The sequence below is a fragment of the Triticum urartu genome, chromosome 2A (genome assembly GCF_056163025.1).
Source record: "Triticum urartu cultivar PI428250 chromosome 2A, HENAU_Tu73, whole genome shotgun sequence".
NCBI classification, from domain to species: Eukaryota; Viridiplantae; Streptophyta; class Magnoliopsida; order Poales; family Poaceae; genus Triticum; species Triticum urartu.
Window position 1 is genome coordinate 681,861,307 of NC_141874.1, and position 12,607 is coordinate 681,873,913.

At 48.2% G+C, this 12,607-nt stretch overlaps 1 protein-coding gene and 1 pseudogene across 1 annotated transcript; one reads left to right on the forward strand and one right to left on the reverse strand.

Moving 5' to 3' along the window:
* The first annotated feature begins 9 nt into the window (after positions 1–9).
* Positions 10–2,880, forward strand: LOC125539681 (pentatricopeptide repeat-containing protein At3g26782, mitochondrial pseudogene; annotated as a pseudogene).
* A 256-nt stretch (positions 2,881–3,136) lies between these two features.
* LOC125539684 (calcium-dependent protein kinase 13) lies at positions 3,137–8,107 on the reverse strand. The gene is made up of 7 exons (XM_048703196.1): positions 7,030–8,107; positions 6,090–6,233; positions 5,849–6,001; positions 5,639–5,754; positions 4,954–5,121; positions 4,098–4,322; positions 3,137–3,561 (listed from the first exon to the last, which is right to left on the reverse strand). The coding sequence occupies exons 1-7, from the start codon at positions 7,775–7,777 to the stop codon at positions 3,439–3,441; spliced, it is 1,677 nt and encodes a 558-aa protein (XP_048559153.1). The 5' UTR covers positions 7,778–8,107; the 3' UTR covers positions 3,137–3,438.
* Between the last annotated feature and the right edge of the window lie 4,500 nt (positions 8,108–12,607).

Consider the following 12,607-nt stretch of genomic DNA (forward strand, 5'->3'; position numbering starts at 1 on the left):
TTGGAAAACGGTATCTGCGCCAGTACCTTTTTGGTCCACACTCAGGAAAGGTCCACACATCTCGGTCCCACTTGTCATACTCCGCTTCACGTCCACCTCACCTCCGCCGCGGCCTGTGTTTGAATGGTGGCGACGCCATGGGCGCCACCGCCGTCTCCTCCTCCTCCACTCCCCGCTCCAGCCGCCGCCTCCCACATGGCCGTCACGCAGGCGTTCGCGGACGCGCTGCGCTCGTGCGGGGCCCGCGGCGCGCTCTCCGGCGCGCGCGCTCTGCACGGCCGCCTCGTCAGCGTGGGCCTCGCGTCCGCCGTCTTCCTCCAGAACACGCTCCTCCACGCCTACCTCTCCTGCGGAGCCCTCCCGGACGCCCGAAGCCTGCTGCGCGGCGAGATCACGGAGCCCAACGTCATCACCCACAACATAATGATGAATGGGTACGCGAAGCTGGGCAGCCTGAGCGACGCGGTGGAGCTGTTCGGCAGAATGCCCAGGAGGGATGTCACCTCGTGGAACACCCTCATGTCTGGCTACTTCCAGGGAGGACAGTTCTTGGATGCTCTGGAGACCTTCATGTCCATGCGCCGAATCGCGGACTCCTTGCCGAACGCCTTCACTTTCGGGTGCACCATGAAGTCCTGCGGCGCTCTCGGGTGGCATGAAGTGGCGCCGCAGCTGCTTGGGTTGTTAACCAAGTTTGGTTTCGAGGATGACCCTGACGTTGCGACTGCCATTGTTGACATGTTCGTGAGATGCGGGGCTGTGGATTTTGCTTCGAAGCAGTTCAGTCAGATTGAAAGGCCAACTGTTTTTTGCCGGAACAGTATGCTAGCGGGTTATGCCAAGTCATACGGTGTTGATCACGCTCTTGAGCTTTTCGAGAGCATGCCTGAACGAGATGTTGTTTCATGGAACATGATGGTGTCCGCATTGTCTCAGAGTGGGCGAGCCAGAGAAGCCCTCTGTATGGCTGTAGACATGCACAATAGAGGTGTGCGTCTTGACTCAACAACATACACTAGTTCTCTGACTGCATGTGCTAAATTGTCTTCATTGGGATGGGGTAAGCAACTCCATGCTCAGGTGATTCGGAGCCTACCACACATTGACCCATATGTTGCCAGTGCTATGGTTGAACTATATGCAAAATGTGGCTGTTTTGAGGAAGCAAAGAGAGTGTTCAGTTCCTTACGTGATCGGAACACTGTGGCATGGACAGTTCTTATTGGGGGATTCTTGCAGTATGGTTGCTTCAGTGAATCTCTTGAACTGTTCAATCAGATGAGAGCTGAGCTGATGACAGTTGATCAGTTTGCACTGGCAACTATAATAAGTGGCTGCTCCAACAGGATGGATATGTGTCTTGCGAGGCAGCTGCATTCTCTTTCTCTGAAAAGTGGGCACACTCGAGCTGTTGTCATCTCTAATTCCCTTATCTCTATGTATGCAAAGTGTGGCAATCTCCAGAATGCTGAATCTATATTCACTTCGATGGCCGAAAGGGACATTGTATCATGGACTGGCATGCTTACTGCATATTCTCAAGTGGGGAACATAGGGAAAGCTCGTGAGTTCTTTGATGGCATGTCCACAAGGAATGTAATTACATGGAATGCAATGTTGGGGGCATACATACAACATGGAGCTGAGGAAGATGGCCTCAAGATGTATAGTGCTATGCTAACTGAGAAGGATGTCATACCTGACTGGGTTACTTATGTTACATTGTTCAGAGGATGTGCGGATATGGGTGCAAATAAACTTGGAGATCAAATCATTGGTCATACTGTAAAGGTTGGTCTCATCTTAGACACCTCAGTCGTGAATGCGGTTATCACGATGTACTCCAAATGCGGAAGGATAACAGAAGCTCGAAAAATATTTGAGTTTCTAAGTCGGAAGGATTTGGTTTCCTGGAATGCCATGATCACCGGTTATTCACAGCACGGCATGGGGAAGCAAGCTATAGAGATATTTGATGATATGCTGAAGAAAGGGGCAAAACCTGACTACATAAGCTATGTTGCAGTTCTGTCAAGCTGCAGCCATTCTGGACTCGTGCAGGAGGGAAAGTTTTATTTCGATATGTTGAAGAGAGACCACAACGTATCTCCAGGGTTGGAGCATTTCTCGTGCATGGTGGACCTTCTAGCCCGTGCAGGGAATTTGATCGAAGCCAAGAATCTCATTGACGAGATGCCCATGAAACCAACCGCTGAGGTTTGGGGGGCTCTTCTTAGCGCCTGCAAGACACATGGCAACAATGACCTCGCAGAATTGGCAGCTAAGCACTTGTTCGACCTGGACTCGCCTGATTCTGGAGGCTACATGCTTCTGGCAAAGATCTATGCTGATGCTGGCAAATCAGATGATTCCGCACAAGTCAGGAAGCTAATGCGAGACAAAGGGATAAAGAAAAATCCCGGCTACAGCTGGATGGAAGTTAAGAACAAAGTTCACGTCTTCAAAGCAGAAGACGTGAGCCACCCTCAGGTGATCGCGATTCGGGAGAAGCTGGATGAACTCATGGAGAAGATCGCGCACCTCGGATACGTGAGGACCGAGTCCCTGCGGTCTGAGATTCATCACAGCGAGAAGCTGGCCGTGGCTTTTGGGATCATGAACCTGCCTGATTGGATGCCCATCCACATCATGAAGAACCTACGCATTTGCGGTGACTGCCACACGGTGATCAAGTTGATATCGACGGTGACCGGTCGGGAGTTTGTGATTCGAGACGCCGTTCGATTTCACCACTTCAAAGGTGGTTCCTGCTCTTGCGGGGATTACTGGTGACCACAGAAACCCCCTGTAGTTCTTTTGCTCTGTAGCCCGTCAGATTCATTGAGACAACAGAGGAGTAAAATGTCTACTCTTTGATTATTATGCGTGTTATATCTGCCCACTATTTGTCTGAGGTTTAGGTTCGCCAGTTGGTTTCCTTGAACCTTGAAAGCGCCGATGAAAAACCCATGTGATAGCTATATGCAAAGAATGCAGTGGGGATGCCAGGGACAGCGAGCATACACTAGAAAACAGAGGCTTGGTCATGTCATATTGACAATAAGCATATCTAGTTCACACGGTAGCATGGCGAGTGATATGTAGAGAGAAAAGGAAATAACATCACATCCAGGACTGTTCATCAAACTGGACATGCTTCATTGGGACAAGCCATTTTAAGAGTTAACAATTCCAGGCAGATATAGTAGGAGGTAATTCACTGAACATTTTGCAGGGATTAAGCGGCAGCAACGTGTGAGATCATTTCAACCCAGCTTAGCATGCGTTCCGTCGAATCAATTGACGAGCTAAATCAGAATCCCCAGAAACACACATCCACACAGGCATTTTACAAGATTCGAAAATTGCAGGAAGTCTTTGTAGAGCATGAAGACAGGAAGAAGCTAAAGCCACAAGCTGTATGTACATCGTGGAAGTCTAGATTGCACCAGGTGCGTCTCTCATGCTGATATTCAGGCTGTTTCTCATTGTTCTTCGCCCCACCCCCATGTTGCCCTTGGTCATCATGGCAACAAATTCTCCATAGTCGATGCGCCCATCCTGACAAAAGAGAGCAAAATCAGGACAATACTAACTTATTTTTGTTACTAACAGAACCATAAGCATTAATTAATTAATAAAGCAGCAAATGAGCTATGTTGGTTGATGAAGACAGCCTCTCTGAACCAAACTATCTTTTCGAGCAGCACTATATAGGGCACAAATCTATGTCCACTGGAATTTCAAAAATTTAATCCGTAAGCCTTGCTTGAACTTGAATAGTGCATAGCTTCAAGTGGAATTTATTGGACAAGTATTTGGCCTAATATGTTTCCCACACCCAAAAAGTATTTGATCCTAATTGCAAGTATCTAGTGGTTAAGACCTAAGTGGTTGAGAGACCATGTTCCTCTTCGAAAGACTGGAAACCTCGGTATAAATTATTTTGTTGTCTTGGCTAGACTACTGAACAAGCTCTATTGCATCCCATTACTAGCATTGATTGTACATACATATCCAAGCTAGGAAGACAGTAATGGACCAAGATATACCATATCTAGAGAATAATAAATATACAGAATTAAGACCACACTTACATTGTCCTGGTCAGCTTCTTTAATGACATCATCAAGAAAAGCATCTGGCATGTTGTGCTCTTGGCAAGCTTGCTGCAGTTCATCCACTGTGATGTAACCACTTCCATCTTTGTCAAAATATGAAAAGGCTGCCACCAGATGCTCCTCACGCTCCAGTTTATTCAGATGCAATGTTGCAGCGATGAACTCTATATAGTCAATGGTCCCACTGTTGTCCACGTCCGCCTAATGAATCAATGGTACAAAAGAGACATGTAAGTTCCTTTGTTTACCATGATATAACTTGTCTTTGAAATGATTTCAAATCCTGGGGCATAAAGCCAAGCTGAACTTATCAGCCATCAGAGTAAATTTCTGTGGACTTGCTACACTAGTTGATTAAGAAATAGCTTCCACAGATACGCATCTGCTGCCTGCTGGTGCTTAAGCACAAATTCTCAGAGACATCAAATGCCAGGTGCTTTAAAAAATAATTAAAATTTGATATAGCATTTACTCTCAGAAATCCAGTTTTGCATATCAGAAGTACAGTTATGTGCCCCTGTTTGGAACATAACAGACAAAAGGACTAATATAAAGGTAAAATGATGTCTACTGCATGCTTCCTAATTATATATGCCCTAAAGAAAGCCACCAAGAAAAAGATGCAACTGTAAGAAGAACAGCTTGTGCATTAAGCAGCCTAGTTCCCAATTTCCTCATAATCATGTAATATATGAACTGGCCGGAGGCAGCACAAGTTTCCAAGAGACTTTAAAAGCTTCTACTTCACAAGGATTTAAGCTTAGGGGACTTAAGGTACTAGGTCATTTAAGACTAAGAAATCCAAGCCAGTATTGTGTTTTGGCTAACTCACCGCATCCATAAGATCACGAATCTCAGTATCCTTCAATGTGGAGCCATATTTTCTCAAGCCTTCTTTGAGCTCATCATATGTAATTGCACCACTGTTATCAGCGTCCATAGTCTGGAACATCTCCTTCAAGCCTGCAATTTCCTCCTCTGAGAGGCTCTCAGCTATTACCTGGTAGAATGATCACGAGATGTCAGTTAATGCACAATTCACTAAGTGTGCTTCATCACACGAAGACATTTTTCAGAACTCAATACAGTTTGTTTTGATAGCTCCCTCGTGTCATACAAAGGAAGAATGGAACATATCATCAAGCATATTGCTCATATTAGTACTCCCTCCATAAAGAAATATAAGAGCGTTTATAGTGATCTAAACGCTCTTATATTTCTTTACAGAGGGAGTACAAGATAATGTGAATCCAGTCAAGTAAGCACTTTGATCAGTAGATGGCAGGCTGACAGCCCAATAAAAATCATAGATAGCCCAAACAGAACCAATGGAACAGCCAAAGTACTATTTCGCGTAGAAGATCGTTCAACAACTGGCAAAGAATGAATGTGTAAAGCAATTCTGACAGAGCGAACAAGAATCTTTTGAAGAGACGAACCCCCAAAATTGCCTCCTTGCAAGCTCATAGATCCGAACAGGCAATTAAGAACTTGAGCTTAAAAAGAATTGAACTCACCCGCAAAGCCATCTTCTTCAACTTATTCATCGCAGAGAATTGCTTAATGCGAGATAAGACAGCTGTGTCAAGAGGACGATCAGGAGCAACTCCCTGATCACGAATCCATGGATGGCCTGAATGCAACGGTTGCAGGTATGTCAAATGAAAACGTATTGAGGAGTATAGAAGGAGAGAAACCAGGAGTATAAGGTAGTGAAAGAAACTAACATAGAACTTCGTGTGCTGTCAAGCGTTCAGCTGGGCGAGGATTGAGCATTCTTGTTATCAGATCTTTTGCACTGTCAGATATCACAGGCCAGGGTTCAGAATCAAAATCGATGACACCTTTCAGTACAGCATCAAATATTCCTTGCTGTGTCTCTGCATTATATACGTTCATAAAACAGGTAAGCCTACAATCGTCAGACGGCAAGCTTCCAAGTTAATTGAAGGGTTAAACATATCGCACCTGCCCAAAATGGGGGTACACCACTCAGCAGAATGTAGAGAATTACACCAGCGGTCCATACATCAGCTTCTGGTCCATATTTTTTGCACAGCACTTCTGGGGCTACATAATATGGGCTTCCAACAACATCGGTGAAAATTTGGCCTGGAAAGAACAGAGAAAGAATGAGAAAGGGAGGCATGAGTGTTGAGTGCATCACAAAGTTTACAATATGCCATTTAGATTCTAGAATAGTCTGCTACAGAATATTCTTTCCCCAAATATACCATTTCCGATCAGTTTCAGACTTCCACTGCCATTCAACTATGATGAGGGCCTCTTTGATTTACAAGATTTTGAAAATGTATGAATAGGAAAAGTATAGGATTGCAGTGGCATGTCAACTTGAATCCTATAGGATTAGCAAAGAGTGTTTGATGCCACATGAAAAACAAAGGAATTGTAAAAAGAGGTTGGAGTGGATGTTAGATTTCCTATGAAATGTAGTACAAAAGATTCCATAGGATAAATTCCTATGGGATCCAATCCTATGAATCAAAGGGCCGACATAGGAAAAATTCCTAAGGATTTCAATCCTCCAAAAATCCTAAATAATTCCTTTGAATCAAAGGAGCCCTCCCAGTGAACTTGTATTTTATAGAAAGACTAATGTGAAATCACATCAAGGGAATGTTGTCCAGTGTCATCACGTAAAGGGTCTCATGACTAATCACCATTAATACTTCATTAATCCTTCATATTTCAGTGACATGATTCCAGATAAGGTTCTGCCCTGTAAGCATCTAGTAGGAGTACTATCCAAATCCAATCGCAAGCCAAGCCACAGTTAATTATGCGGGCATTAGTTTCGTTCCTACTGTAGTAGGAGTACCAAACTAATTAATTAAAGCACATCGTAGTCGTTGACCGACTAGAGCAGAAAGGGATTAATGTAGCTCACCAGGCTTGAAGAAGACGGAGAGGCCGAAATCGATGGCCTTAAGCGAGAGGTCGTCGTCCTTGTTGGCGAGCAGGAAGTTCTCGGGCTTTAGGTCCCGGTGCATGACCCCGAGCGAGTGGCAGGCCTCGACGACCCCGACGATGATCCTGGTGAGCTCGGCGGCCTTGCGCTCGCTGTAGTGGCCGCGCTGTATGATGCGGTCGAAGAGCTCGCCCCCGGCGCAGAGCTCCATGACGATGTGCACGTAGAGCTGGTCCTCGTAGGCGCCCTTGATGGCGACGACGTTGCGGTGGCCGGAGAGGTGGTGCATGATCTGGATCTCGCGGCGCACGTCGTCGATGTCCTCCTTGGTGATGAGCTTGCGCTTGGAGATGGACTTGCAGGCGTAGTCGGCCCCCGTGGCCAGCTCGGTGCAGAGGTAGGTGGTGCCGAACTGGCCCTGCCCGAGCTTCCGGCCCAGCGCGTAGAGGTCGCGCAGGTTGGGCGTGGGGTGGCCGAGGACCGAGCCGAGGTCGGCCGGCGCGCCCGCCCCGCCGCGCCTCATGGCCGCGGCGGGCTGCGCGGGGGCCGCGTGGCCGTCCGTCTTGGCGGCGGCTGTGGCGGTCGGCTGGGAGCCTGGCTGCTTCTTGGGCGAGTCGGCGGCGGCGGTGTGGTCGTAGTCGCGGTCGGGGTCGTGGCGCTGGGAGGCGGGGTGCTTGAAGCTGTGCAGGTACTTGGATCTAAGGGAACCGCCGCATGCGTTGCCCATCAAAGGACGGGGAGAGGCCGCGCCTGGCGCATCAAAGGCAGCTCCGGCCCACGCCTCGGTTGGTTGGTGGTTGCCGCCTCGCCCCGCCTCGCTCTCACGGAGCCGTCAGCGGAAGCAAAGCAACGGCGAAACCGACCTGCTCTGATCTGGCTGGCTGGGTGGAGGAGGAAGGCGAGAGGAGAGGAGAGGGGAGGGAGCTGGGTGGGGTTCGTTGGGGAGGATGGATTTATCGAGGAGGTGGGAAAGGCAGAGGCTGCTTCATGGCGGCTTCTTCTCCTCTCGTCTCCACCCGGCGGTCACGTTTGGTCCGGGGAAAGCTAGCGGGCGGGTGCCAACAGCTAGTGGCGCCACTGTTTGGATTGCCTGCCCGGAGCGTGTGGATTGATTGGCCTGCGTATTGGACGGACGTACGCACGCTGGCGCCGCGACCTGCACCGCGGGTCAGCCTCACCGCCGCCCGTGCGATCGCGGGGAATGTACGTAAAAGAAGATCACCGTCTCGGAAAAACTAGTGCTGTTTTTTCAGCTTTTTTGTTGGAAGAATGGCGTTTATTTTTACTACTAGCTGTTCTTTGAAAAAGGAGAGCCGTTTGTATTTATCTGTTCGTTTCGAGGATACGCCGGTTTATTTAGTTGGCACAGTGTGCTTGCGTTGGCGTGCGTGGTCTTGGATTTTTGCGGCTGGTGGTGGGGAGGGATTGGGGAAGGTGACGCGAAGGAGGAGGTCGGCACCCCGCCCCCGCCTCGGTTCTTGCGAAGAGGACAGGTGCGCTGAACTACACTCATGGCAGCTGCGGGTGGTCAGGTGATGGTGGGGGCGGTTGGGATGGGCGGGCCCGCCGCGCGTAGCCGTAGACCGCGCGGAAAGGGCCGAGCCGCCCCGACCCCGAGGCAACGTGCGCGCGCGCCGGCGGGTAGGTGCCGTGCGGCCGTCCGTGGGCCGTGGCCGCGGGCTGCGCCGATGCTTCTCTCCCCCCGCCGGCCACGTCAACTGGCTTAATCATTCTGCGTATCGCTTACGTGCGGGCCCGAGGGTGGCGCGGCCCCACGTGTCCGTGACGGTGGCTTGGCGTGCGCCTCCTGACGTCAGAGCTGCTTGCCCAACAGCTAGATAAAGTTGCTTGCTTCACTGGCCGTCCTGTCCTTCGGGGAAAGCAACTTGAGCACAGAAAGAAGAAAGACGGATGCAGGCATATACTCCCTTCATTCCACAATGTAATGCTTTCTCTATCCTCGTGCTTCAACTTTGACTGTAAATTTAACTACAAAGACCGATTACAGCGGGAGCAAAAATTATATCAATGAATTCGTATTCAAAAGAAGTTTTCAATTATATAATTTTTTCTCCCGCCGCAGTTGGTCTCGTTGGTTAAATTTATGGTCAAAGTTGAACTTCGGGAAGCGCGGGTGCACTATATTTTGGAATGGAGGAAGTACTGATGACACTATTGCATAGAGATGTTCAATTTTCTTTAACATATAAGTATATACTCCTACTAGATATAGAGATGTTCATTTTACATACGTAGATAAACAAAAAAAGAAGAGGCATGGAGCCACGCAAGGAAGAAACGGATGAAACACGAGGGGATTTCTGTTCCGTGTGCACGGATGTGACCTCCAGCTCCAGGCGAGTCTGAGAGGAAGCGCCTGAGTGTACGTGCAAGACACGGGAGAGTGTGGTGTGCAGATAACCCGTGCATGGTTTATCCGCTCAAGGGATCAGATCTAGCATCAAAGCAAAGAGTTCAACTTATAAAATGGGCGCATGAACATGTGAGTTTGCTGGCTTTGACTTGTGGAATCTTTGACTGGCAGCACTAGGTACGCGTACACTTTCACGGGCTGAATGTAGCGAGTGTATTTTCAGTGTTTCATCCGTGTGTGCGCATAGCCGGTCTATGTTTTTCTCTCTCTCTCCGAGAAAACCAACGGTGGCTCTACCTATTTTCTTTTTAAAAGAAAAAACTTGGGCGGCCTTTATTTAAAAATAATCATATCTGTTACAAGGAAGGGGATTAAGAAATCAGGGGATGTTCGCACAACACCCCGTTTCCTTCTGTAACCCGTTCGGGCAAGATAATGCTCGGTAGCATTACTTTCTCGAGCACAATGCATAATCGTCGTCGTGTTCAAAGAACTCATCAACTTACGGCAATTATTTGTTACCACCGCCCCGGATGCATGGTATTCCAAAGGATCTAGAATACTTTGGACAATCTTCAAGGGATCACTCTCTGAAAATATGCCCAACTCATCGGCGAGCCGCAAACCTTCCAATAGTGTGTACGCCCCCATAGAAGCAACATCCATGCCGTGTTGTTTATATGAACAAGGTGTTATTTCTACTGGATCGACTAGGAGTAGATCAGTGGGATATTGACTTTATTCGGGTGTGTACCTTTTCCTTCCGGCCATCGCTGGTTCATCGGTGAAGGTCTGCGCACAGGCAGCGACGGTCGGTGTAGAGGGTGACTCCGAGGTAGTCGTGGCATCGGTGGGCTTCCCAGCGCTTCAGTGCCTCCCTCTCAATCGGACTAGGGTTAGAAGTGGGGAACAGTGGCGGCGACGAACCTCGTACCTTGTGCAGTAGTCCCCACCTCTTCTATATGGCACTGCGCGACAAGGGCCCACCAGCCTTACTTGGGCTGGACGCCCCCGATCAAGACGTGGGTAAGGGTCCAATGGGCCGTCCAATGGGACGTTGGGCCCATTTGGGAAGAGATCAATCTAACACAAGGTGCTGCAATGAAAGCCCATGTACTATTCCGTAGCTCCGGCACCATCATCAACATGATAGCTAGAATCTACATTCACTTTTTGACCCACCTTGATTTTCTCATTGGTGCTTTCACCTTAGTAGCAAGTGCATTCGCTACGATACCTCGTATGTTCATAGGTGACCACACTAAGGAACCACAGTTTTCTTCATGAGTGATTTTCCAGCGATCCCACCATAAGTACCATGTGACCATATCTGTCTCAATTCCATTTGCAATTGGGATTTTGACCTTGCCCGAAAGATCTACTAACCGCTCATGTGTCGTAGCCGCGTCGATGGTGGCTCTCAAACCTAGCTCATCCCACGCTGCTTTTGCTCTATCACAAGAGAACAACATATGTCGAAGATCCTCAAGATCAACACGACACACTAGACCTCAAAGTTAACAAGTTTGACGAGTAGCTCTTTAAACTCGGTTGTACAAGACAACATGTCTTTTTATCTTAAGTGGCAATATTTGGTGGCACGTCAACCCCTCTATTTAATCTAATCGACCCAACCCAGTTCATAGGAGGCATCAACTAATGCATCTCCTCATGTGGTCATCATCTCCTTTCATAAAATTCACACCAGTTATTGGCCACAAACCTTGTAGCTAATACAAAAGTGGGTAGTTCCTACTAACGAGCACCTCGCGAGCTTAACAAGCATGAGCTTAACGAGCACGAACTGAACAAAGCCAAACAACGCCTTAGGCATGGTTTACAATCGCATGTCACCTGCCCACTATGTGACCAGGACAATGAGACAGTTGATCACCTTGCGTTGGGGTGCGTGTTCTCTATGGAGGTGTGGCACTATGGCCTCGCTCGCTGCGTATTGATCAACACATGCCAGAAGCCGACGACGCCAATGTGCAGTGGTGGCCGGCTACTCGTGCGATCGTCCCCAAGGCCAAGAGGAAGGGATTCGACTCCATGGTCCTTCTCACCGTGTGGGTGCTCTGGAAGGAGCGCAATGGTCGCGTTTTTCAGCAATCAGCGGTGGTTTTTCGTGAGCTTTGCAGGCGGATAGGTGCCGGGGTTGAGCTTTGGAAGCTCTCTGGTGCAAAAGGGTTGTCGGACATTTGGAAATAGGACCTATCTATGTGCAGGGCGTTGTATGTTTCACCGGTGTGTTTGGGTTGCTCACCTTTGTGCTTCCGTGGAAGCTCTATAACCGCGGAAAGCCGCCAGAACCTCTGTTATTTTCTTCGCTCTTCTAATATACATCGATCCGCAAAGCTTTTGCATGTTCGGAAAAAAGAACAAAAAAACAAGCCAAACAACTTGTTAAGAGCTTAACAAGGCTTTTGCTTGTTAAGCTTAACAAACTTAACGGGCATGAGCTTAACGTGCCAAACAACTCGTTAATCCACCCCTGGTTACCGAGCATCCCATCATCTACGGCTATGTTTGGTAGCAAAGTACTAGAAAAACTGAAGTATTAAAAACCAAAGTATTTTAGTCAGTAGGTACAAGATACTACAGTTTTCACATAGCAAAGTATTTTGAAGTATTGAGAATAATGTGACCCGTTTGGCAAATGCTTATATGCACCAACGTCAATTAGCTAGCTAGCATATGAAGCAGTTGCAATGCGCGCCTTGCTAGCTAGCTGGACGCACTGAACGGGCATGCATGACAACCAGCCACATGCACTGAACTACCATGCACAAAACTAGCTTACAGGAAAAGAAGACACTTGAACACGACACAGAGCTGCCGGCGGCTAAACATGGGCTCGCTCTCCAAGTTCAAGGGCGCCTCATTCCTCTCAACTGGCACTGTGCAGTAGGAGGGGTACGAAGCGGCCACAGAGGCAAGTGCCAGCGGTCAGCGAGAAAAGACGAAGGACAAAGATCAGCATACTCACGCTCTTCTCTCATTTGGGCCTCCTTTGGTTTGCAGAAATTTATAGGAATTTCAGAGAATAGGATTCTTATAGAATTTTTTCCTTTAGAGCCCTTTGGTTCATAGGAATGAATTCCTATTCCTACATAGGATTGATTCCTATCGTTTATATTTCATAGGAAAATAAAAATGAGCCTTTGACGTCTTTTGGTTTGT

Coding starts and splice junctions, on each gene's coding strand:
- LOC125539684 (XM_048703196.1), bottom strand. CDS start 7,777: ATGGGCAACGCATGCGGCGGTTCCCTTAGATCCAAGTACCTGCACAGC. Junction 6,002..6,089: donor TGTACCCCCATTTTGGGCAG/GTGCGATATGTT, acceptor TATATAATGCAG/AGACACAGCAAGGAATATTT. Junction 3,562..4,097: donor AAGAAGCTGACCAGGACAAT/GTAAGTGTGGTC, acceptor CTCTTTTGTCAG/GATGGGCGCATCGACTATGG.